This window comes from Schistocerca nitens, chromosome 11 (assembly GCF_023898315.1).
Source record: "Schistocerca nitens isolate TAMUIC-IGC-003100 chromosome 11, iqSchNite1.1, whole genome shotgun sequence".
Lineage (NCBI taxonomy): Eukaryota > Metazoa > Arthropoda > Insecta > Orthoptera > Acrididae > Schistocerca > Schistocerca nitens.
The window spans coordinates 132047382-132075229 of NC_064624.1; the positions used below are offsets into that span (position 1 = coordinate 132047382).

Genomic DNA, 27848 nt, shown 5'->3' on the forward strand with positions numbered 1-27848 from the left:
TCTTGTTTTCTGGACTTACCTCGTAGCGGCTGTCCAGATCAGATATCATTGTTCGTAATGGTCTGCCTTGACTCGACTGCTCCATTTTACCGTTCAGAGGAATGGGTGTGTTCATGTAAAAAGGAATACAAGGGAGAATATGTAGTCTTATGTTTCAAACTATCCTCATTTCTTGTGCTGCAGCTCAATCCGCTTCACAGTTTCAGTGTAAGAGTGGTGATCATCACATGTTGAGTGCCCTCCAGATGCAGCAACAGCAGCTGGAGATATGATCAGGGGCAATAAAGACTTTGGTAACAGCTTTGACTTTATATCAGCAAGCTGATCTGTTTAAAAGTCAATTCACAAAGTCATCAGACTACTTAGGACCAAAGTGCACTGACGTTTGCTACCAAGCTTGTTGTAGTGGTGAAGATTTGGTGCTCTTTGCTTGACTTACCAGTGACTTTTATAATTTTGATCCTCCATTGCTGTTAAATTGTTTTTGTGCTTTTGAATATCCGTGTGTTTTCTGTACTCATAGAAACATGGTAAAAACGTAGTATTGGGGAAACGAATTTTCTCTCGCTGTGTATAATCTGTTACTGCCGATTTGTTTTTCACGGGTAGCTGCTCTTGTGTACAGTAAGTAGGATGTTACTGCTTCTTTTTATAGTTCTTATGTGCGAGAGTTGACCTTTTTCATTTTCCATAGTGAACTTTGGAATAAATGTCACCCTTAAAATTTAGAATTTGACACCATTTTTCTCCGTGAGGTGGTATAGCAAAAGTACCATCACCATAGCAAACCAATGTGGAAGCTTTTTCTTTGTTGTCACACGCCTCACACTGTTACAGAGTTTCCATCAGCTTGAACAGTCCACTGCTGACATGCAGGTCCACGGATTCATGTGGTTGTCTCCATACCTGTACATGTCCCCCTGCTCATTAAAATTTGAAATGAGACCCGTCTGGCCGGGCAACATGTTTCCAGTCAAAAACAGTCCAATGTCAGTGTTGATGGGCTCAGGTGCAGTGTACAGCTTTGTTCTGTGAAGTCGTCAAGGTTGCACAAGTAGGCCTTTTGGCTCCGACAGCCCGTATCGATGATGTTTCATTGAATTGTTCACATGCTGACACTTGTTGATGGGCCAGAACTGAAATCTGGAGCAGTTTGGAGAAGGATTGCACTTCTTTCACGTTGAACGATTCTCTTCAGGCATCACTGGTGCTGTTTCTGTAGGACCTTCTTCCAGCAGCAGCGATGTCAAAGATTTGATGTTTTACTGGATTCCTGATACTCGTGGTACACTGATGAAATGGTCGTATGGGAAAATCCCCACTTCATCACTAACTTGGAGATGCTGTGTCCCATCATTCATGCGCCAACTGTAACACCACCTTCAAACTCACTTAAATCTTGGGAACCTGCCATTGTAGCAGCAATAAGCAATCTAACAACTGTGCCAGAAAGATGTCTCTTCACATATTGATCTGTTTGTGTTAGGTCGCTCTCTTGTCTATAAGGTCTTTTTACCATGTCCCTATTGTAATCTCATCAAAATGCTTGAAACTGACTGAAAAATTTCACATGTAGAAGACCATGTGATCTAAAGTTAGAACTGCGCCTGGTCATGAGAAGCTGTCATTGAGAAAGATCTCAACAGTTCATATCACGTGCGATGCAGAAAAATTTTTAGTGACTTAGGGTGAACTATGTGTGCATCAATTGTATTGCATGCAATCCATATTTTTATTTTAAATTTTGCAGGTATTGTCATACCTATGAAAAATTCATAAGCACAAAATGCAGGACTATCTATGTGGCTAGGAGAAATTACTTTATACCTTTTAGTTAACTTTGAAAGTATTTTGTATGAAGCAGTCTTTATTGCAATAATTATTTACATAAAAAAATTCGTTGTGGGAAGAAGCAACATGTGACCTCCCTGATAAGAGCCTTCCATAAGTGTGCTCTGTACAGGCATGACTATCTGAAGAGGAGACATGCACAGCATGCTCAGTGTCAAAAAATCCAGTAGGACACACATGGAAACAACCAAGTGATACTGCACTCTTGCCAGAATGACTAAAAACTGCCTTTATGTAAGATTTTTCAATGCAGATTAAGGAATGCAATAACTTTGTATGTAGGTTTAATAAAAATGAAGCATTGTTTTTCCTGTAAGGCACAGGAGGCTTATTCTTGAATTCTTATTTATTTGAACAGCATGTTGTGCCAATCAAAACAGCAGAAGTACTGTCTGTGGGGTCAGTAGATCACATACCTTTCCATGGGGTGTATCCCTTTTCTCTGTTACCTACTGGAGTCTGCTTTCAGCACTTGTTCCGGTGGCTCAATTTCACACTACCTGCAACTTTCGCGGTGGGTGTGAACCCTTCACAAACTTGGCTTCGTTCGGTGACCCGTGTTCTCCTCGGCCTCCATTCACATCCTAAAAACACCATTCCAGCCTCTATTGCCTTCAATTTCACAATCTTCGTATGGAACTTTGCGATAGTACCTTTGTGTACACTGACGGCTTTCAGATTGTCTATGGTGTCACTTGTGCCTTTGTCATTTGTGCCGACGTTTTTAGATATCTGCTTCCGGCGCACTGCTCAGTATTTACAGCCGAGCTCTTTGCATCCGGGGGCAAAGCTTTTCAGTTGTGTCCTCTGCTCTGACACTCTCAGCACCCTTCAAAGTCCCTGTGCGCTGTCCACCGCACATCCCTTAGTACAGTGGGTCCGGGAAAACTGTCACTTGCTCTCTCTTTATGGAGCCACTGTGATATTTATGTGGGTTCCCGGTGATGTCGGTCTCCCAGCAAACGAGGCTGCAGTCGCTTGTACCTCAGCCCACTAATTCCTATATTCCCTCCGACGATCTCTGTGCTGCCGTCTGTCAGCAGGTGGTGTCACTTTGACATTGCCATTGGTCCTCCTTTCGTGGGAATAAGCTCCAGATTATTAAACCTCTCCTAGTGACTTGGGTTAACTCTTCTACACCCTCTTACTGGGAGGAGGTAATTTTAACTAGGTTGCTTATTGGGAACTGCCTTTGTAACAATAGTCATTTAAGTGGCACTCCCTCGCCCAAGTTTTAACTGCCTGACACTTCCTGACAGAATGCCAATTTCTTAATCAGTTACGTTCCTGCTTGGGTTTGCTGTCTTGAGTTATTGGCAGTTTTAACGTACGACCCACGGACAGTCGACTGCATTTTACTTTTTATCTGCCGTAGCAGTATGGCGAATGTCATTTAATTTTTAGTTCTCGACCTCCGTTTCTGTATGTAGTGTTTCAGCCCTTTCTGCAAATCCCTGTTTTTAGTTGTCTTATCTTAAATCACTCGGGATCGATGTATCGTCATTTTTTAGCTCCTTGCTATCCTCGTGTTCTTCTATAGTTTTGACTTGGGCGCTTATGGCCCCAGTTGTTTTTGTCCCCTAAAACCAAACAAAACAAAACATCCCTCTCCACCATCTTTGCTCTCTTTCTCCACTGTAACATCTCTCCAGTGTTCAGTGGGCAGAAATTGCCAGAAATCGGAACCCCTCAGTCATACGACAGCCTCTCGATGACTTTCGAGATCGTACAATAGTACTATCCAAACTATTGGTGAGAACACACTTGTTGTATGTGAGCGATATGTGTAAGTCGCAGCTGTGTGACCCGAGTGCAGTCTTAACACACAAAACATGTCGGCAATAGACATCTGTTCGATAGCAGTTGCTATGTGATGCTAGTTCGATGAAATGACACTGTGATGACTGTACAGATTCATAGTTGCGAGCCGAGGGAAAGCATTCCTCTTACGGGCGTAAGATGGGAAATGAATGGTAGGATCACAGGAGCACCTCGCCTAGTTAATTTTCAAACGACATTTCTTAGTCGCTTCTTTCCAGTTAGTTTGCCCCAGTAGCTAAGTGGTGAGTGTCTGATTGCTAGGGTCTGGAAAATGTAACATCTGTTTTTGGCAAAATTCACATATATTTTTATCAATATATGCATTTTCCCCCATGCCCAAAATGATTAGATTCACAAAATTGAACAGTTTCCATGCTATGTTACTGTTTAAAAAGTGCTGAATGGCAAACTTTGGCTGGGATGTTTGCTTTTGCAAGATTTTTTTTGAGATGGCCTTTTTCTTCTTTTGGCTGTATTTGAACTACCAAAAAGTTGTTTTTCTGTGGAGAGAAAGCAGAACTGGTGAAGTGAATGCATCTCTGATTTAGTGTGTTTCCTGGCTTTAGTTTTCTTTTACCACCCAATCTGAGGATTACAAAATCTGCAGAATATTAATTTCGACATTCTGTTTTTTTTTTTTTTTTTTTTTTTTTTTTTTTTTTTTTTTTTTTTTTTTTTTTTTTTTTTTTACTGTATAACCTGTAAATGACAATACGAATAGAACTGACGAGGCACTTAAGGGAAAATTTTGGCGGGGTCAAAATAAGTGACAGGTTTTGTTTCCCATTCGCTTTAGTGCACACTGCAGATACTATATACTGGCAAATGGCTGTGAGCGCAAACGAACTAGAACTGTGACAGCCAGAGGAGAGCCTAATGGTGCGGAAAAACTAGCCCCGCCTTCCTCTCGCTGTACAGCAACCTGCACTTGGGTTTTGTGAATTAGGACTGGTGCATTTTCAAAGGGATTGGTTGGTGCCTTTTGGTGTTGTGAGGGTCAGAATCAAAATGACACAGCACTTGGTACTGGCTACAGCACAGTTGCTTGTTGAGGTTTGCAGAGTATTGTAAATGGGGTAGTCCAGGCCCGACCTCGGTTGATATTTGACACGAACACAGTTCAAAACACCCATCACCTAAGACTGCCACATTAGAAGTGTCCCAGGCTTACCTGTTTTTGGACTTAGCTAACAAACAAATGTGTGTGAAACTCCCACAGAACTGCAACATTAAGTGACTCAAGCAGTAGATAAGGTACACTATCATTTATACTGATTAGCATGATTATGAGCTTGATGGCTAATTTGTACCTCCTTTCACAATCACTCGGAGCCATTAGCCTGTAGTATTATCTTACGCAGACTATTCGACCATTTGTAGTAAGTTCAGCACCACAGCATCAAGCGCACCGATATGTCACAGTGTTCGTGCACGTTTGTGCACATTCTTTCCAAATTGGACTTCACCGGATGATGGATGATAACAATAGTGGAAAATTGTGTATATTTCTGATATTTATTTGCATAAGTTAATGCAGTTTCAAACTATTTTGTTGGATATAGTCAATCTTGAAACAATTCACTATGAAATAAGGTGTATCGGGGAATTTTGCATTTTGAGGCAAAATTTGCTTCTATATTTTCATTATCTGCAAAGCGAGAATTTTTCTGGTCCCTACTGATTGTTGCACATAGGACCAGGGTTAGATTGCTATAGATTGATTGCCAGTATTGTCACGGATTTTGCCTCAGTGGGAGGACTGGAATTGTGTCCACTTGCAATTGAGGAGTTAATTGAATGAGAACTAGCCGGAGATTTCGAAGCTGATAACTGCCGGGAGTGTAGCGCAGTAACCCTGTCCTAGCTGCATTTGAGTGGTGCATTTGGTGGACGACGACACAGCCATCGGTCGTTACCAAATAGCCCACAAAGGTGGTGGTGTAGAGCTGGAATTTTCCGCTACCTCTGTACTTGCACTGACGGTGTGGGCTCATCTTGCCACCCCATCAGTAGGACCTGTGCTGCCTGTAATTAGTGATCAGCTTCCTGCCGTGGTCTGTTGTTTGACTGAAACTTGCAATTTTAATACAGGAGGGTCTGTCTATACTAAACTTATTTCCACATATTTGAGGGAGTGGATTGTGGTACAAATACGAAACTATTGAAGCCACAGAAGTGATTCTGACATCATATTGAAGCTTTACCAGCTGTGCTTTAATTTTCTGTCCAATTGGAAAAAAAATTACTATGAGATAAATCTGGGGAAAATCCAAATATTTTGTTTTGATGTAAACATCTTTTATTTAGTCTCAAAAGAAATTTGTCTTTGATAAAATTTGGAAAAAAAGGAAAATTGATTTCAAATCTCATACTACTTGCACCAATATGAATTTTTGTAGCAGCTCAGCTGCAGGGAATGATCAGCAATTAACAAGTATGGAATTTTTGTTGTTTTTATTCTACCTCGAAATCATTTTTGCAGACTATGAATTCCTTGACGTCAGTGGTACTAGGTGTAGATCTGCTATCCAGTATTGCACACGAAAATTTCTGCCGAACCGGGACCCGAACCCGGATATCCCACATATCGTGAGCAGTCACCTTAACTGCTTTGCTATCTGTGCACATTCTCCAGACTGACACAGAATTCCTTGTCACTCAGTCTACGTCCTTATATCAGAGACTACTAATTGGGGTTAGAGTTCCCGCTCGGCACATATTTTTTGTCTCACTATTTGGTAGCAATTCTATATCTAAGACAGCAAATTGATTTAAAAGTATTTCGTACAACTGTGGACGGTCAAGTGTCTGTTCTTTCAGACACACTTGTAAGTTTTGTTCTTCCATTTGATGATAGTTAATCCATTGTAATATGTACAGATATTAATGCATGTAAAATGTATGAAAGATACTCTCAACCTGCTGAGCACGTGTGAAGTTGTTTACGTGCTTTCTGATGGCATCAGTCATCACTGAAGCTGCTTTTGAAAATTATTGATATCTGTTTGTTGTTTGTTCATGTTTAGTATAGAAATAGTTATCAGGTTATACAAGATACCTTAAGACAGGGGAGGGCAAACGTTGCACGCGGCTCATGAGCACACAGCGCTGCACGTGTGCCGCTCGCGTGCAATCGTCGAACGGAGCAGTGGCGGCAGCCGGCAGGTTGCCGCAGTGTAGTTCCAGGCTAAGCTGCGGACGTTGAAGCGAAGCAACCACTACTTAGTGAATTTCAATAACCAGAAAATGCAGAGTGAATCAAGGAAACGGAGAATTGGAGATTTGCTATCTTTTAAAAAGGAATGGGAGAATCATTTTTTCTCTGTGCAAAAACGTGAAAATTGGAAATGTATAATATGTGACAGTATTCTCGCTGGTCAGCGGAAGTTTAATATTGAACGCCATTATAATAAATTTCAGTATGTTGCCGTTCTTAGTGCAATAAAAGAGGAATTTCTCAAGCGATTTGGGGATATATATTACTTATCCCAAGGTTTTGAATAGTTCTCGAGACACTCTGCTGTTTCTGTAGATGATATTCATCCCAGTTTGCAAATGGAATTAATTGGTCTACAGTGTAATTCTCGTCTGAGAGACAGGTTCCTTTTGGCAAGACGTGTGATAGATTTTTATCACGACTTTCCACAGCAAGTTTCCTCGTCTCCATCGTGAAGCCGCGAAGATAATGTCAATGTTTGGCTCGACATACGTTTGTGAGAGATTTTTTTCTGTTATGAAAATTAATAAGTCTCGGTTAAGAGCAAACATCAGTAATGAAAATTTGCGTAACTGTTTGCGTTTGTCTGTATGTAGAAATGTTGTTCCAGACATTAAACGTATTGCAAACTCCACCTGTGATAATTAAATAAAACGTATCGTAGGTAATAGGTACTCTTTCAAACGATGATTACTTTCAAGCACTCCTACTAACCTTATTCCTTCATTCAATAAAGCAGGCCAGGAAACAAAACGCATTACAGAGGAAGAAGCGGAGAGACGGTATGGTGGGGGGAGTGGAGAGAAACGGGTGGCCAGCTTGCCCCTGTGTGCACGCAGAACACATGTTAACTGCACACGTGCATGTGCACCGCACACGTGCAGAATTCCTGCCCGCCCCTGCCTTAAGACACATAACTTCCCCAAACTTTTGATGAACATTATTCATTTGCAGTACAAGATGAGACAGTCCCGACTGCTTAGAACAATACAGTATTGTGTTTAATGTTTTCTGGTAAAAGCTGTTCTCACTTTCAAAGAAAAATTACTTAATTTAAAAACAAGATTTCCAGATTGCAGTGCCTGCTGCACATTCTAACAGAAAAAAGAAAAAATCTTGATGTGTGCTGTCTCGAGACTGATTTTAATATTGATGTGCAGTGGCATGATTTTACCACCCAGGGTAAAAGTGCTGGCTATGGATGTGGGGCACTGTGGAGACCACCTACTGAACCAAAGCACGTTTACAAAGGCAGTTTCAAAATGAAATCACAACACTCGAACAACTCTTAAGCTTCTTCCTAAGAAACAATTTGTGGCACCCAATTCTTATGATGTGCAATGATGGAATACTGTAATAGCAAAATTGAATAAGGTTGCTGTCCCTGTTCAGTATTTAAAAAAATTGTTCAAGGAGCTTGTGCTACTTGCTAGTAAAGGACCATCAACCTATGAAATTTGAAGTTGAGATTCTTTGTCCCAAGGAACAAGGTTTTCCATTTTTAAAACCTCGACTAAACCCTGAAATCTTAGATATGGTAGCTTATACTGTTGTAAAGTAGGTTAAGCTTGGGATATTTACTGGTGGCATGTATGCATTGACTTTAGGATGGGAGCCTATTAATCTTTTTTTCCTTTTTTTACTAGGAAAAATTAAATGAAAGATACTGAGTGGTTATAATTAAATTGCAACTACTCACGGAAGTCCAGTATGGGCTGTAGTTATCATACGGCAGCAAAACTTGGTAGAAATGCTGGCGCGTTAATGCGGAATTGATTTAGGCTAGTTCAGATTTTGCCCAGCAGGTGCAAATATGGTGGGCGCTCTACAGATTTTCACTTGGTCCCAAAATTGGAACTTCCTTTCTCCAGTGTAAATCAGTTTTGCACTAATGTGGTTGAATATCTTCTAAGTTTGCTGCTGTACAAAAATTACAACCCACACTGGACCTCTGTAAGTAGCTGCATTGAAATTATAACCACCCGGTGTAATGGTGAAACTCCAGAAACCATTGTTAAAGTGACTGGAATGTGCTGCTTTTATTTTACCTACTTTTATCATCTTTGCCAGAAGAAAGAGTGCTCGAAACAGTTATACGCAGTCATCTATTTCAGGTAACTGATATTACTTAAATACCTTATTTGGCTGTAAGTGATGTGCACTTAAGTGGTGTTGATGAAATGAGTGGAGCCCTGAGCTATATCCAGATGGCTAAAAGAACCAGATGCAGATGGAAATCTATCTGACATTAAAATCAAAGTAAAAAATTGGGTTGCCACCAACTATAGCCACACTACAAACGAGAGGTTCGACTGAGTTGGAAAATTAATTAATTTAGCCATAAGAAGGAAACTCCTAAAAGAACATTCATTGTAATGTTGCTCACAAAAAATGGGATGCAGTTATCAGTATGATCCAGGGATTGTTCACATGACTCAAATATTAAAATAAAGTTAAAAGGGTATGAAAACTGTGAATAAGAGCAGCTTGCAGCAACATTCCTGGGGGGGGGGGGGGGGGAATCTAGTCTAAAGAATTTGTTTTAAATAAAAAGAGAACACTGATGATTGGACCTGTGTGCATGAAACACTGTGGATGGGCTGACAAGGAAACTAAAAAGTGAATGGCGTAGGTAAAGGAGACACAACATCGGTACACTGGATAAGACTTGAAACTAAATTATTTATTTCTTAAGACATGGATATGAAGCACCATATATAATTGCTGTTACCTGGTAACTACGTACGATTGCTTGTGAAACGCTATACGATTCACAACAGAATCTCTTAATTTAGAATCGCTATTGTTATTAGAGGGGGACGGGAAAGGTTTAATACTCACATTCAGTCCCACATTCACTCGAAGAACGGCAAGGACGGTCCCAACACCAACATGCAACAAAGGTAGGAGATTTGTTCCGCTGTGTCGAGAAATGGTTAAATAAAAGGGTAAATCTGAATATCGTGGTTGCATGTAAAGTTGAACCTCGGTTTGGAGAAACGGTATCAACAAGGACACGCGCACACACGCGTAACATGAAATCACAAACCACAAATACAACTGAATAATCCGGACAGTATATATTTAATATTCCAAGCTCAGAGCAATAAGTAAACTCTAGGACAGAGACGGGGGGCCACAGGAGAGTTAGGCTCACAGTTAACTCGTATGGCCACGTGGTTCGTGGAAACACAGTTTCTAAGTACCGTGCCCAAATTTTAGCAACATTAAACCACGCAGCTGCAAACAATTAACATTTTACAGGGGACGCATTTGAATAGACGAAGGGTAATGGCAGAGGGCCAACAAATTCTAATATTAACCCACATTGATGATTTCTAACGGACGTATAGTAATGAAACTAAGAAAATTCACAGAGAGGCAAAAATTATCAAGTTTCAGAAAAGATTAGAAGGTATAGACACGCATTAGCAGGCGCACACTGAACCGAGGGCACACTTCTTGTGTGAGATCACTTCAATATAAGCATCACCGTTGTGCTACATTCTTCTTATGGACCAAAGACTGCATTAGGAATCAAACTGAAAGTCTGCAAAAGCCTTGCATTCCTTGCTGTGACACAGCAAAACAATCTTTATAAGAGAAAATGCGAGGCCAAAAGCTAAAAGCTCCCCTCTCGCTGAGACATCGTGCCGTGCGGTTAAATCGACGCGCCTTTCTTCAAAGAGTGGCTGCAGACCATTGGAGAGTTGGAAGCAGACTGCCCATTTCACACTAAAACTTCTTCCGCCCAACCCCGCAGCCAGGAAAACCCAGAGATGAGGCTTCAGCCACCAAGCTAACACCGGTAACTTTCACACAAGGAGAACAAACCCCTTTCCCTACCTGAAAATTGCTATGGTTGGCCATTCTGTAAGGCTACCGCTGATTCTCTGCAGCAGACTAATGAAACACACCAACATTCATTCACTCACGTATGCCATAGAGTTTTGGAATAGGAGAACAAGGGATAAACATATTATGGAATCATAGTCATGAGTTGGGTTACATATAAAAACATGGAAGACTTATAAAGGCGTTATAGACACATTTGTAAGTTTGAAAAGAACCAACATAACAGCCATATGATGCTTCTAAATTGTAGAAAGAAATAGGCTTTGGCTAGATTGAATCATAGCTCAGTCTGTAGGATGCAATGTGCTCTGGGAAGCAAATAAGATGATGATGACAGGGGACTATAGGACCCTTCCAAGGTTTATGCCATAGGATTAATAATATGTAACTCAAGTCTTAGTTAAATACCTAGGCTCTGGTCATGAAAGTAAGTACTGGTTTGACAGTTCTTTATTAAAAGCTTTGTTCTTTTATGTAATAGAATGTTCTTTATTTTGTATCTGGAGAATCCATTATATCTCCATATTGTAATTTAAACCACTGTTTGTAAACACACAAACAAAAAACACAATTCTGCCAGAAAAAGTGAGAAGTGTGTGTGCATGTGCATGTTTAAAAATGTGTTACAGCATTGTTGCCTGTCCAGTTAAAGCCGTTACAGTGATGTCAGCTTAACTTTCTAGCATCAAAGTTTGTTACGGACAGCTCAGTTTCATAATACTGCTAGCTTGAAATCTGAAAAACAAATGACCCTTGCATTGAAAGAGTGTGATAGTGTTTGTACTTCATTTAATGTGTGGGTACATACAAGCAATGAGACATAATAAACATCTGACACTAAGAGGTCTAAATTTCAAATTAGATATGTGCTGTCCCAGAAGTGAAGTGGAGCTATTGATTTATAAAGATCATTAAAAATGTAAGAAAAGATAGATTGGAGGTTACTGTTTGCAAACCGGCATAATTAAGACACTTAAACACAAGCTTTCGGGCACAGCCTTCATCGGGAAGAGAAAAACACACCACTCGTTCACACAAGCAAACCCGTCTTATGCGCGCACAACCACTAACCTTGGCAGCTTGGAGTTTGTTAGAGGTGTACTTGCTTGTGTGAATGAGTTGTGTGTGTCTCTTTGTTTTTTCTGACAGTCTGTGCCCCAAAACTTATGTGTAAGGGTCTTTTAATTAAGCCTGTTCGCTAATTATCATTTGATCTTTATGGTAAGTAGCAATCTGTCATTTCCTACACCATTGATATTCAAATCTGGAGTTTCCATAATTTCAAAAATTTTCAATAATTGTAAACGATCTCCTCCTCGACGTGTGTAGATTACAGTAACGTGGTCATTTTTATTGTAGTGTCAGAATTGCAGTCTCGACACTTTTCGACTGGGATACTGACCGTACCGTTGTTGTTATGTTCCAGAGCTGTGCAGCAACTGAATGGTTACGAGATCCAGGGCTGTACCCTGAGGGCGGACCTGGCGATGGAGCGGGGAGGGGGCCGCGGTGGCGGGCGCGGGGGCAGGGGGGGTGGCGGCGGCGGCAGGGGCGGCCCCGGCGGGCCCGGGGGCGGCGGTCGCCAGGCGGACTTCCCGCTGCGTATGCTGGTGCAGAGCGACATGGTGGGCGCCATCATCGGCCGCCAGGGATCGACCATCCGCCAGATCACGCAGCAGACACGTGCGCGGTCAGTGTGGAAATGAGATACTGTTATTTTGTTATCCGTTAAATTGCGAGCTGCACTTAGTAGATGCCTGAACACTGCAATCCTTTTTGTTGTGCACTGAAGCTGAGTGGTGGGTAGTGTAAGTCATTTCTCCTTGTAGTATTACGTGTACAAATGTTACTCTAGTTTCCAAATTGACTGTTTACAACAAACTTCATAAGAGTGTAAATGAACTGTGAAGCTTTTGTCAGTATGTAAAACTATTTAAATAGCAATCTGAGAGCTGTGCTGCAGTGGACACCACATATTCCCCTAATTATACGCTCTGTACTACAGTGACGAGTTGGCCCAAAATATCTGTGTTACTGAACAGCTAACCCGTGTTTGGTGTGCTCTGTTGTGGTGCAACATCAACTCTGAAGTGTATTGTGCTATCCTTAGGAAACTGAAGAAACGAACTTCAGTGTGTTCGTTGTCACAAAAATGCAAACTAACTTCTCCATCTCCGTGACAGTGTACAGTCTCGAAGTCTGTGCACTCGAGAGCAGCTCATGAAACTTCATTGCACTGTTCTTCCCGATCCACCCTACAGCCCGGATCTCACTCCTTCAGTATTCTGTGTGTTTGGCCCAATGAAGGATCCACTGCTTCATTGTGTACGTCAATGGAAATGTGGGTTTTTTCTTACCGACTTACTTAAGCTACTGTATGCACTTGTTACATTTTTACAGTTTTGGATTACCTGTTATAAATCTGCTGACGAATGACTGCCTTCAGAAATTCTGTTGCACGAGCTACTCCATCCCACTGCCTCGTATGAACTTGCTTTTCTTCTGGATTTCGATCCTTTTTGGGTTATATTGAAATGTCAGATCGTGAGTGCTACTTCGAGCCACTGAATAAACTTCACTTGTATTTGCACTTCTCTATATTTAAAGTCTTCAAGTCTCACAATGACAGATCGCAATAATTAAAACTCAAAGTAGTTTAACCAAACATCCAACATTAACACTTACTGATACACTATGTCTTATCCTTAGGCCATACATCAAAGTTCTGTTTAACATAAAAGTGATTAATTTATTTTTGGGTCCCCATTGAAATTCTCGGCGCCCCTCTTACTCGGAGCCATTGATGACACCGCCGGCTAGGAATGCGAAAGCATATGTATAGTCTCGCACAACAAGTGAACACCGGCTGCTGCCCTTGTTGCAGTTCACCCTCTGTACGGATGCGGGCAGGGGTTTACTGTATCTGTTCCTTTCTTTCATCACAGTCGTCTAGTGGTTATGAATAACAGTAGTGGATTGGGGTATTTGATAAAATGCCCTGTTAACTACAGTACAGTGTTGGAATTTATTAATGCAGCATTCTTAATTCTGTATAAATTACCTTAATATGCAGCCGGCTGATTCTATAATCTCCTTTACTTGCTGTTACTGAAACTTTTTCGTTTGAACCATTGTTCAGCATGCTTATAGGAAACTCCACCTTCAAAAATCTTCCTGTCCTGTAAGCAACTGTGTAATAAGCTTTCCATGCACACGCATCACCCATTAGTTACGTACGCTATTTCAAACTACTATCATCGTGTAATAAAAATATGCACAGCTATTTCACTGTATGATTTTCATTTACAATTATGGTTGGTTTCTAGATTGAAATAAAGTTACCTGCATAGGGCATTGAAGTGTGATTTCACTTCATTACCTCTAGGAATGAAGTTTTTGCAGATTGAAGCAAACCGAGATTTAAAAAAAGTGTGAATCCAAGATCACTAGACGATTAAATTAATATAATGTATGATAGTATAAATATTTGTGTGATAGGAGTTTCAAATTCAGATTTGCAATACTTTACTTAATCGTGTGTAATACGGGCTTCCAAATGTAGAATCTCACAGTAAGGATTACCCCCTCGCCCCCTCAGAGGGTGCCTACTGTACCATTCGGAGGCGTATTGTCTTCAGGGGCAGGCAGCTCCGTGAACTGGCCTTACACGGACATCTTCTCGTCTTTATCCGCTTCTTCCAGTCCCGCATTATTTTGAACGGCAGTTGGTGAAGTTCTGCCTGACAACTTTGAATAACAGAATGTTGTCCCTTGTGGTAGTGTTTTGACCATCTTTGCTGTTGCTGTTACTGCTATTAGTATGTCTTCTGAGGTAACAGTAGCATCGTTGTGGGGCACCGAACACAGTACACATTTGTCGCGCTGTCTGGTGCCATTTCCACACGGTGCATAGACAGCTGGTACCACAAACCTCTGGAAACCTAGTGAGAATTTGGCAAATCCGTTCCATGCACAGTCTCCACTGCACTCCAAAGCAGTAGCGACAGGGTATTAAACGAGCGCTGGCGACAGTTTGCTTGTAAGTGTGCTTATAAACCTGTGGAGCTGGTGACTGGTGCCTTTGTATCCATTCGTGTACTGAATCTGGTATGCCATTGCTTAACGTCAGGGAATGATGATGTACAGTACAAAAAATATTGATAGTGACCAATTAGCCCTTACGGGCACACGCTGACAACTTCTGTGTAGAGATGTTTTGATACAGTTTTGTGCTGAGTTTGGAGGAGACCCCTAAAGAGGCTGAGAATTATTTTAGATGTATTGAGTCTTAGAAAAGAATGCACTCGTGATTTAACTTTAGTAGATTCCTTATTTGACAGTATTTTGCCCGACAGTGTCCGTGTGGTTACCTTCCCTGATGTATTTGTCCTGTTTGTTGCAGAACTACGTGACAGTCCATTCGGCAGTAGTAAAAACACTTTTTGCCCTTTGGTGCAGTTGGAATCGAATGAGGATTCGGGGTAAAGCTGTGTGCGCAAGTCGTGGAAAGTGCCAGGAGGGCTCAGTCGGTAGAGCAATTGTCTGCTCTGTGAAGGGTTGTGGGCTTGAGTCCCAGATTAGCAAAGAGTTTTAATCTGTGAAGAATTTTTGTAAAAGGGAGCTGACCAAACCTGTGTGAATGGCTTCTGTCACATACCATCTGTTGGCATACATTATCCACTGTATGTAGACAGTGGATGACAGAGCAACACTACTGACTGAAATCTTTTGGGTGTCAGTGCCTGTACAATGGGTACCCATTAAATAATAATGTTGCACAGTCTGTACAGCGGCTACTCGAAACCAGTGTTGTCCTGTGGCAACGTTAAAATTTCGTGGGTTAAGTGACAGGTTGGGGTGCTGTCTTGTAGTATCTATTCCTTTTTGAAAGCAGTTCCACTGCTCTGCATATGCAATTGGATATGTTAGTGTTATCTGAAATTGAAATAATGATTTGTTTACTGTGTGGGAAGATTGGTCTCCCTCCAATTACAGTTCTTTTTTCTTTTTGTAATTGTTGGTGCATAATATGTTGTTATAACTGTTCTTCATTGTTTGTTGTATAGCGTGGATGTTCACCGTAAGGACAATGTTGGTTCTCTGGAGAAGGCGATAACTATCTACGGCAACCCGGAGAACTGCACAAACGCCTGCAGGAGGATCTTGGAAGTAATGCAGCAGGAAGCCAACAACACCAACAAAGGGTCTGTTTTTCAACACATTCCTCTATTCTCCTCACTGGTGTGTGTGTGTGTGTGTGTGTGTGTGTGTGTGTGTGTGTGTGTGTGTGTGTGTGTGTGTGTGTGTATATATATATATATATATATATATATATATATATATATATATATATTTTGCCTTTGAGAAACACATTTCACTATATTACTGCTGAAAATAGCTAAATAATTAAGTGAAATATGTTAGGTCAAAAAAATATAAAGATTCATTTGAGTAAGACTGTTCCTAGTTATTCTTATATACAAGAGAAACAGAAAATGTGGAAAAGGTGCAGCAGATCTCAACAATGTTCAGGTTATTTCAAAGGAATTGTAAATATTTTAGGACATTGTAGCATAGAATAATTAGAATGAAACATTTCATATGTTCCGTTTGTATTGGTTAAATTAATACAGGGGATTGCAGAGATAAGTTTAGTTTGTATGTTGCTCCTCTAGTTCTAGAGATTTATTTATTTATTGTCATTTTTGTTTTGAAGTTGTGAAAATGTGCTAAAGTTGACATAATTGAAATTTTCAATTGTGAGTGTGGTTCGTTTTCCAATTGTACTGCATCATTTAAATGTGCCTTGAGAATGATGTATTTGTGCACAGGCTTTGTTATGGCTACATTGCTGCTTTTTGTAAAGAATACAATAGACTATTTGTAATTAGAGTACTAGATTCAGAGCTGTTTACTTTCATTTTTGTTAAACCGTGTGACTGGTGCAGTCCCCACAGAATGTGCAGATGAACAGGATGAGGTGAAGTATAAGACATTCAATAAGCACACACAGGAAGTCGACATCTGTGTTAGACACACCCAAGTATTGCGAGCCTTTTGTATGCGTGGCCTCTACCCTGGGAGTTTACAGAAGTCAGAGACCTTTGAAAAGGAGATGAGGGCGGACAGTTGAAATTTTGTCATTGACTACTTGCAAATTGCTGAATAATGGATGTTAGTACTGTTGATTGTCGAAGCCATTTTCACTCTTGACAGTATCGATAGTGCTCTTAACTCTCATTGGCGGTACATACCCGTGTGGCTTATGGGAACGCATTTTGAAGACTGCTTTTTGCTCATATCTGGTGTTAAGTTTTTGGGAATATTGTCTAGACTTTCTTGAAAATGAGATTCCAGTATAAATGCAAGAGATTTCTTTGGCTGCAAGGACGGGAATGTACTAGCGTGATGAGGCCATCACACATTCTAGTCGTAGTGACACGTCATGTAAACCTAATGTTCCTCAGTAGGTGGATTCGCAGAAATGTGGAAGTTTCTCGGCCACCGAACTATCCGAGCATTTTCATCTGAGAGGGTGACTGAAACGTGAAGTCTGTGGATTCGCAGAAATGTGGAAGTTTCTCGGCCACCGAACTATCCGAGCATTTTCATCTGAGAGGGTGACTGAAACGTGAAGTCTACAAAGAAAAAGTAAATGTCGGAGACCAATTTATTGTCTGGAGTTCGTCAGTGTCTGAAGTAGAAAGAAAGAAAATTAGTTTTGGACTTACCTTTGCTTAACACCTCATGAGAGTGTTAGATACAACCAAAAAGTAAGTTTCCCTGCATTTAAAGACAATATCGTTACTTGGAAAACTTGATTGGCAACAGGTAGAGCAATGTTTGAGCTATTTTTTATCATAGTCAGCAGAGGAAGTGAGACCCTTGTCATATTATGGAATCAACTTTTGTATTTCTGTGAATGGAACTAGCGTGTGACAGTTGTCTTCTGCCCTTTGTCATTGTCGAAACTCTGGCCGGACAATAGGAATTTCTCGAGGTGCAAGAAAAGATGGAAATCACTGGGTACTCGCTGTCTGCACGATACCGCTGCAGAAATGTCAGTGCTGCACTGAAGCATTTCATTTTATGCTAGAGTGTCAAGTTTTTTGGCACCCACCTGGCACACAATTTCTTGAACAGCAGGTGCTTAGGGACAATTTCGTGCAACAAGCATTGCGATATCACCAGAAAATGGCTGGTGAGCTTGCGTAATCGTGAAGGGGGTGCACTGCCGCACCAGCTCAGCGGGGTGGTGGTGATTGGCGAGGGATGGTTGCCCACTGTGTTCTTAACTGTGGACAATTTGGTGGTCTTTAGAAAAATACCTATACTGCCGACACACTTTGCTCGTGATGTTTGGCCTCTAGACCTGACAGAGCTGATGAATTTTCACGGGTGGTGCGTTTTGTGCATTACGGAACCTTCTCACTGACCGAACCTAACAGGTGTTGAGAGAACGAATAAGACACACCGTTTATCACTCATAGATCTGTTACAATTCGCAGTTTTCCTGGCTACGTAAGTCTAGTTTCAAGGAAACAATGTCGGAAGACTTACTTTCTGGATGCCCCTTGTGTTTGTTTCGGTTGCATTGTATCAGCTGTATCCGTGTGACATTTTGTTTGAATTACTCTATACTACATCTTACTTCAGAGTAATGAGTAAATACTTCGGTACCACACTGAAGTGTTGATTGCGAAGTTGTAGTTTTCTATAGATAGAAACGTTTCTTTTAATATAGTGGTTTTATTAAACAATAGAATTGTGATTTGAATGGTAGCAGTCTTTTGTTGTAGTTAGGGACAACAAATTTTCACAAAAAAGCACACAAATCAAGTTATATATGTGAGGGTGACAGTGTACCAATATTTGTATCTGATGGTATTGATTCTCTTGACTTCTTGTTTCCTTAAAGTTGAGGTTCGTGTATATGCCTGCTCTTAAATTTTATTTCATTTCCTGTGTAACTGAATGTGATATGACTTCATAAGTAGCACTGAAATTTGAAACAAATAGCACCAAACTTGTCTAAGAAAAAGCAGAATGTGGCAAGAAATAACACTGATCTGACCTAAAAACGCTGATTTTTCTCATAAAATGAAAAGATTTTTTCCTGTCTCCAACCACAGTACATTCTCACCAGCTACATTTTCTGTAAAGATATATCGGACATGGGTGAGAGCCTAAACCATTCAAAGGTTTAGCGTGCGGCACATTGTGTTTTGACTTTTCCTTCATCTTTGTGGATCTCCACACTTCTTTATCTAGCGATATATCACCAATCTGCTGTTGGAACTCTCTACTTCCACCGTCTTGACACGTTTCCACCTGTTGTTTGCATCTTTCTCACATTCTTGCATCAGATGCTTGCACTTCCATTGCTGGAAGCTGACCCCATTTTTGCATTCTTGAGTAAGCTCATTCCACAGATCTGCTCTCTTGTCACTGTCTCCTATGTTTTTGTTATAATTAATCTTGTTTCCAGTTACACTTTATTTTTAAAGTGTGGTGTACAATATCACATGTTGTTTGACAATTCACAAGTTTCTTTCTGTGTCCCTCTCTCTCCTATGTTTAACTTCACACCCAAAATAATTTTTATTTTTGTCAATTTCCCTGAATCGCTTAAGGTGAATACTGTTACAGTATTTTCAAAAAGCACATTCCCGATTCTTTTCCCTGTCCATCAATCTGAACTTGTAACGACCCATTTTCAACAGGTCATTAATCTCTATTCTCTCTTCCTTCTTTTCCCCAGTATGCCACAGTCTCTCTGTCTTCGCAGAACGGAGTGAGGTCACGTGTGAAACAGTGCAGTTTATGCTAACTTTCATTAATGATTACAATATTTTAGGCATATAATAAAATCACTTCTAAATAAATTTGTGGGCTATATTTTGCAAAATTTTTGTGTGCCATGCAGTGTGGTACAGTAAAACTATGATAGTACAGCAGTGGATAATCCAGCAGGCGCAATAGTCCAGCACACGTCAGAAATTTTCCCATCTTTTTGGTTCAGTGCTGTTGACGGTACAGTCTGGTGCCTTTGAGAAACATCAGAAATTTTTGGCATGGCGTGTGGTCAGTAACAATATTATCTGCCTTTGTGATTATATTCTTGCCAAGATAAGCCAGTTGCATTGTTAGCTTTGTGATAGTATTAATGACTCTTTGTTCACTAGGCCGAAATTTACAGTAATTAAATTTGCATCAGTGCTGTGTGGTTTTATTTAGTAGTTATTTAATAAATTCATTTTATTGTATCATTATTCAGCTACTTGTAAGATTGTCAGATCGACTACAGTAGACGAAAAAGTTCACGTGCATAGGGAATATGTTTTCCAAACGGAATAAAAATGTCCCTAAGAAGGCATAACACATATGACATTGACAGTGTGTCAAAAACTGGACATCATAATATATGAAACAGATGAGAACTGAATCAATATTATGAGGAATTTAATATTGCATCTTCAGCTACATACAATATTAAAAAACAAAAACCACAGGAAGTTTATATCACAATCTGCTTCAGTTAAAAATCTGGATGTTTGGCAAACGCTAAAACACTTAAGTTAGAAACTGTAGATGAAGTTTTGTGTAAGTGGCTCAGTGCTAAGAGCGCAGAGGGAGAGCTATAAACAGGTTATATGTTACTTTCACAAGGCATTAGATCTTTTAAAATCAGGTTTGCTTACTTTATTTTGTAACTGGCATACAAAAACTTATTTATGCATATTGAACTTTCCTGAAACTGAGTGTTACACTGATTTAATATAGCAGTACAGTATTAGGTTTTAGATTTTAGATTCAGTTTTGTCTTTACAGAGCAGTAATACATACTTTCAATTTTTTATACTGTACTCTTTCCTGTAGTTTTAAATAATTAAGTTATTTTTTACGTTAAAACTGTAGGTTCTGCTTATATCCCCATTTTTGAAACTGACCTCGATATCCGGCACGGACAGATCTCGGAGCATGTCAGATTGAGATCTTACTGTACTCTGTTGGGTGTTAATAAGTCTAGCTGTGTTTTAATTTTTGTGTGTTCGAATTGGATTTGCAGGGAAATTTCTTTGAAAATCCTTGCTCACAACAACCTTATCGGCAGAATCATCGGGAAGGGTGGCAACACAATCAAGAGAATAATGCAAGACACTGACACGAAGATTACCGTCTCCAGGTGAGTTGTGGAGCTTTATACCTTCTGATGTTTGTCAGTAATTAAATTTCATGACAAGTACTGCTACTAATGATAATTATTTTCATTGGATTTTAACCTCAGTTCACTTTGACATTTCAGAACATTAGTCATGATACTTGCCTCTCCCCCACGGAGGTAGTAGAGTATTCAGATACAAATTTTGTTGTTCTACGTTATTAAAGTTGTTAGAAAAATACTAATAGTGTAGGTTTTTTTACAGTTTATTTGTCTGTGCCAATATTATTCTCTGCCAAATACTTCGCATTAGATACTACACGTATGACAGCAATTTTTCCAGTCCCTAAAACACTTTCAGGAACTTGGTTTTTCGGATAGCTTTTAGCTCTTACAGTTATGCATTTTTTTAAACTCATATGTTCTTGTAAAATGACAGCCATTTAGGATTTTCCTTACGTTTGGGAACAGAAGGGTCACATGTGCCGTATGTGCAAATTGGAAGTGAGAGCGTCTTTACAGTATTGTTTATGGCCAAAAAATTTAATAACAAGTAACAAAGTTTGAGTAGGTATTGTATTTGTCGTGTTCATCAGAAGCTCATATTCGATGGGTTTTATGTTATATGTTACACTCTAAGAATATGTGCTGTTTCTAAGCACCAGCATGTCAAATGTATTGAGAACAAATAATTATTGGTATAATTTGTAATAAAATGACAGGAACATCAATTGCTGATTAAAGAATTTTCAGATTCAGGTCTTTTCGCATTATGGCTCGCGTGGAATGAGAGTAAGGCATTTTAAAAATGATCCATTTAAGATTCGTGGACACGTGTTCTTATTATGATTTATAATAGTCAGCATCATTTTGGAGATGAAAGTGAAGGAAAAGAAACAAATTATACGTGACTCGCAGCATAGCCAAGTGGCTTATCATTTCTAACTGTAGTGTTCTCAAGTGTGGGTGGCACGGTCATGAAAATGGCCACTAGAGGTCGAAATTAATACTCCGATGATTTTATGTGATCATCAAATTGGGTGGGAAAAGATGCAGACCTCAATTCAGAGATGTGTTCAGTTCATCGGCTTCTTTTCAACAGACTGACCATTTGTTGAAAACTTAAATACAGCCAGATGAAGAAAACAAAGGCCAATTCGGAAAAAAAGCAGCAAATATATTCACTGTCAGTGTATTTTGCTGTGTTACATATTCTCTTATTGGTAGTTAGGAAAAGACAGTTTTTGTTTTGTTTCAAAGTGAACAATATTCAGTTCATTATCTGCTATATAAGCAAATTAAAAATATGGTCATAAATGGGGCTGGTAATATAAAGTAATGTGTATTAAGAAATTGAATTTTTCGAGGATTCTTTATTTAAATTCACCACTGTAGTGTGTAATTTATACGGGCTACTGGTTTCTAACATACACATACCTGTTCATTCTCAAAGAAGACATGCCCTAAAAGTGCTTGTCAAAGGGAAATTCCAGTCTGAACACATGTTTAACATCTACACAACAGTCATACAACAGATATGGAGGAATCTTATTACATGCTTGATACGTTTAATAGTTTCCTCTGAATGTATCAAACATGTAATAAGATCACTGTGTATCTGATGTATACATCTGTTCAAAAAATTCTGGAACATTTGTAATTTTGCGCCAATGGTGTGTTGGAGCAAAATGCAATTGGCATCCTTGCACACGCCTGTGTTCAGTGTGTAACTGCCGGAAGTTTCATTGTTGTATGTGTGTTATTGTTCAGTGCTGTATTGAGTACAATGTAGTGGTGCACAGTTTATGAATTTTGAGAGTTAGAGGAGCAAAGTGTCTGCATTAAATTTTACTATAAAATCAAGAAAACTTTTACAGAGCAAACTAAATGATGGAGGAAGTCTATGGTAACAAGTGATTAATCTGTACTCGATGCTACGAATGGTTCACACGGATGGCCGGACAGAAGTTACAGATGACCCTCGTTCGGGACACCCTTCGACCTCCACTGATGTCGATTGTGCCAGGAGCATTGGTGAAATTGTGCATGCCAATTGAAGACTGCGTGTCTGAGAAGAATGTAAAATTGCAGAAGAATGTAAAATTTCAGTTGGATCACCATGAAATCCTGACACAGCATGTTGTAATGCACAGTGTTGCTGTCAAGTTCGTCCCACGGCTCGTGAGTTGAGACCAGAAATACCTTTGCCTTGCAATTTGTAATGTTCCTTAAGAGAATCATAATTGATGATGAGACTTGGGTCTATAGTTGTGATGTTGAGACAAAGGTTCACAGTGGGCCAGGAAGGAAAAAAAAAACTCATGTCAGGATAAATTTTGAATCCATGCTGATAGTTTCCTTTGACTTTTAAGTATTAGTTCATCATGAATTTGTGCCACAGGGACAAACTGTTAATCAATGCTACTGTCGGAAGGTGTTTCTATGCCTGTGAGAAAAGAGGCCTGAAATGTGGTGAGACAATTTGTGGCTCTTGCATCACAATAATGCACCGGCACATTCATATCTGTTGGTGCGTGACTATTACACATAAAATGAAATCCGTGTGCTGCCTCATCCTCCATCCTCTCCATACCTGGCCCCTGCAGACTACTTCTTGTTTCCAAAGTTGAAAACCCCGTTGAAAGGATGATGATTTGCAACGATAGAAGAGACCAAAGAAAATTTGCAGACGGTGCTTCATGCTGTCCAGAAAGAGGTGTACCAAGACTCCTTCCAGAAGTGGGAATGGTGTTGGGGGCAGTGTATCAATTGTGGAGGAGAGTATTTTGAGGAAGACATGCACAATAAGTAAAAGGTAAGCGTAGAAGAATTTTGCGGACAAACTTCTGGAATTTTTTGAACAGACCTAGTAAGACTGTTTTGTGTGGGCATTGTGGACATTGCGCAATTGCGTCATTGGAATTTTGCTTCGATAAGCACCTTTAGCGCGGGTCTGGTTTGAAAATGAATGGTCAGCATAAATTACACACAACTGTGACAAATTTAAATAAAGAATTATCAAATCTTAAGTTTCTGGCCCTTCCACAATGTTTAATAACAAAAGTTTTATGATTGGTGGTTGCTAGGTTTGGTTGCTCATTGTGGATGATATATGGTGAGCTGCTGTTCTGGATGTAAATTCAAAGTTCATCAAAGCAAATTCGTTATTTCCTTTGTTGACAATGTGTACAATCTGAAGGTTGTCTTTAACGTGTAATCGAATGGGCATGCCCTTTCAAATGTGTTTCAAAGATGGATTTCCCAAATATTTTTAAACTGAAAATGTTTATTCCTTTTGACTAAAAACACCAAAAAGCTTTTGACTCAGTACCACACCTGTGCTTAATGTCAAAAACATGATCATATGGGGTATCAAGTGTAATTTGTAACTGGATTGAGGACTTTTTGGTGGGGAGGATACAGCATGTTATCTTTTATGGAGAACCATCGTCAGATGTGTAAGTAACTTCGGGTGTGCCCTGAGAAAGTGTGTTGGGACCATTGCTGTTCATGTTGGATATTAATGATTTTAATAGTAAAATCAGGCTTTTTGCAGATGAAGTTATCTATAATGAAGTACTATCTGAGAAAAGCTACATAGATATTCAGTCAGATCTTGGTAAGATTTAAACATGGTGTAGAGATTGGCAACTTGCTGTAAATGTTCATAAATGTAAAATTTTGCACTTCGCTGAATGAAAAAAGTATCCTGTGAGTATAATATCAGTGAGTCACTGTTGGATTGGCCAACTCATACAAATACTTGTGTATAGTACTTTGTAGGGATATGAAATGGAATGATCACATAGGTTCAGTCATGAATAAGCAGACAGTAGACTTTAATTTATTGGTAAAATACTGGGAAGTACAATCAGATTGTGAGATAAGATTAGAATAATTACTACAGGCACAAAGGCATTCAGTGGAACAGGAAGACAGCCTAAAAAACTGGAGCGTTTGCCATGCACCTCATGGTGATTTGTGGAGTTGATGTAGATGTAAATGTAGGAGTAAAATTGTAAGGGTATTAAGTGAAATTTGTGACTGGGTTGAGAATTTCTTGGTACAATGGACACACATTATTGTAGTGTTGCTGACAGGTATGGAAGTTAATGTTAGGCATTCCCCAAGAACATGTGTTGAGACCCTTGCTATTCATGGGCGTAACCCTGGGCTTACTGCAGATGATGCGGTTACGTACAGTGCATTACTCTGAAGGGGGGGGGGGGGGGGAAGCTGCGCGAATGTACAGTCACATCATGATAAGATTTCAGAGTGGTATGAAGACTGGCAACTTGCTTTGTATGTTCGGAAATATGAGGTTCTGCACTTCACAAAACAAAAAAGAATATAGTATCCTATGACTACCATTTCAGTCAGTCACAGCTGGAATCGGTCAGCACATACAAATACTTGTGTGTAACAGTTTGTGGGGATATTAAATGGAATTATCACATAGGCTCAGTTGTAGGTAAAGTAGGTGGCAGACTTTGGTTCTTTGATAGAATACTAGAGAAATGCAACCAGCCTAGAAAATGAATTGTGCAAAAAATCCTCATGTGACTCATTCTAGAATACTGCTCAACTGTGTAGGACCCATATGAAATAGGGATGTTGAACATAGGCAGAGAAGGGCAGCACAAGTGGTCACAGGTTTCTATTACCAGTGGGAGTGTGTCACAGAGATGCTGAAGGAACTGGACTGCAGACACTTGAAGATAGAAGCAAAACATAAGTTTCAAGGAATATCTTTAAAATGGCAAATGGAGGAATGTACTGTGACCTCCTACGTAATAGTCCTGTAGGGCTTATGAAGACAAGTTCACACTCCACATGTGAACAGAACAAGAAACAGTTCTAATAACTGTTATAATTAGTATTTTGGGACATAGCATCTGTTGTGCATGTCAGGTTTATAGGATTGTTGTACAAAAATAAATTGCAAGCAGGAAAAATATAAGTATATGTTCACTTTGATGCTAACTTTTCAGGAAGGAAGAGCCTATTTTGCTAAATTGTAACTGTTAGTGTCACAACATTTCCACATTGTGCTGTTAGTATTCCCACTAGGCCAGTTTCATGAAAATGTTTGGTTTAGCTCCATATTATGTTTAGGCTGGCTTCTTACTGTGATTTGCTTTAGTATTTCTCCAGTTTGTATTTACTGATGTATGATGTTTCTTCTGTTTTCCAGCATAAATGACATAAACAGCTTCAACTTGGAGAGGATAATAACTGTGAAGGGTACGATTGAGAACATGTCGAAGGCGGAGGCGATGATCAGCGCCAAACTGCGGCAGAGCTACGAGAACGACCTGCAGGCGATGGCTGTAAGTCCCTGATTTAATCGAACCTAATGTAGATATCTAAGAGCCTTTTGTTCACTCACACAAGTGTTGCTTGAATGCTGTAATGGAGGAAATCTTCGGGCGTGTGGAAAGAGTCGTGAAATGAGTCAGTGTATGTTAACAGGCAGAAGTGGCCGCTGCTTGCAGTTTCTGTAAAGTATACTAACAACTAAATGACTGATTTAATCTACGCACAATAAATTGTACGGATAATTGAAGCTTGTGAAATGTGGTGGAACAGAAGAGATTGAAAGTTAAACATGGAAATTTAGAGGGGTAGATGGATAGCTAATAGAGATTTACTGAATTGGGTCTGGGAGAGTGGAACATTATTGCATGTTGCAGGACTTGACTAAAAGAAGGTATCAGTTGGTAGGACACATCCTGAAACATTCAGTTAATTTGAGACATCGAAGAGGGACTGACAAAAACTATGATTTGAACATAAGCCCATTTGAGTTGATACAGAGAGCAATAGTTAAGCAGAGGTGAAGGGACGTGCAGAGGATATGCTAGTGTGGAGAGATGCATTAAATGAGCCTTTGGACTGAAGACCAAGGTCATTAATAGTCTCCTTATACTGATAAATATTATTAGAGTACTTCATTGTACAAAGATTGGATGATCAGCTGTAAACTCACATCAAGGATTTTCAACAGTGTCTAGGGGGAGAGCATCTAACATCTTAACGCAAGTGGACACAGCTGTAATCCAATCCACAAATGGTGGTGGTTTGTGCAGGTCAAGAAACATTGAGGGCTTGCATTGTTGCAACAGTTGTGGTGCATGCATATATGTGCTTTGTGCTTGGCGTAATCATGCATAGTGCGAATTGTCTCACTTGCTTGTGTAGAATTTTTCGTTTACCACCACCATCACCCATGACAACTCACAACAAATTTGGTAGTTTATATAAATTCCAGTTTGATACCTCTATCTTTTCTAGGGGAACAAGGAGCCTAGACAGACAGATGGACAAAAAATGTGAGCTCGTAAGGATTTCACTTTTAACTATATAACTTGCTACGGTCGCATTTAGTGTTTGCATTGGGTATGACATTCACAACGGAGCTCTCAGAACACTACTGAATGCTCTTTGGCTGTTTGAGAATGCGTGATGTAGGTGCCCAAAAGAGTCCAGACTCGACTGTCATTGTTTGTGTCTCCAACTGTAGTTCAGTATGACATCAACCACCTAGAAATTGACAATGACAATATTCACAACAGAGATCAATGTAGAATGCATATCAGATTTTCTCCAATTATTAAAAACAGTAAACTTAGGGACATGAAATTGTATGTTTATTTTGGGCAAAATGACATTTATTTTTATTGAGAGTGACATCTACTGTTATTGAAATTGCTCTCTTTTTATTCAAATTGAGTCAAAAGTTATGAGCGGGAATATAACAAGAAGAGAGAAGTTGATTTTACTCTACATAATATGGATTTTGGACTGGAATGTTTGCTTCTGTGAGATCTTCATCTTTTGTGGAAATTCATAGCTGTTCAACCCATACTTATCAGTGTTGCCAACCTAGACCCATGTTCTGAGCACCTGAAAAAGCAGTATGGTCAATTCTGCTGTAATGAG

The 27848-nt window shown here is 39.7% G+C and overlaps 1 protein-coding gene across 3 annotated transcripts in view; it reads left to right on the plus strand.

Annotated features, from left to right (window-relative positions):
- The window catches only part of LOC126213235 (insulin-like growth factor 2 mRNA-binding protein 1), a 920751-nt gene that overhangs the window by 856621 nt on the left and 36282 nt on the right, over positions 1-27848 (plus strand). For all 3 annotated transcript variants that reach the window (XM_049940885.1, XM_049940886.1, XM_049940887.1), the window contains 4 exons: positions 12171-12434; positions 15811-15948; positions 20814-20930; positions 26101-26236. In XM_049940885.1, coding sequence (XP_049796842.1) covers positions 12171-12434; positions 15811-15948; positions 20814-20930; positions 26101-26236 — 655 coding nt within the window. The remainder of the gene's footprint in view (positions 1-12170; positions 12435-15810; positions 15949-20813; positions 20931-26100; positions 26237-27848) is intronic.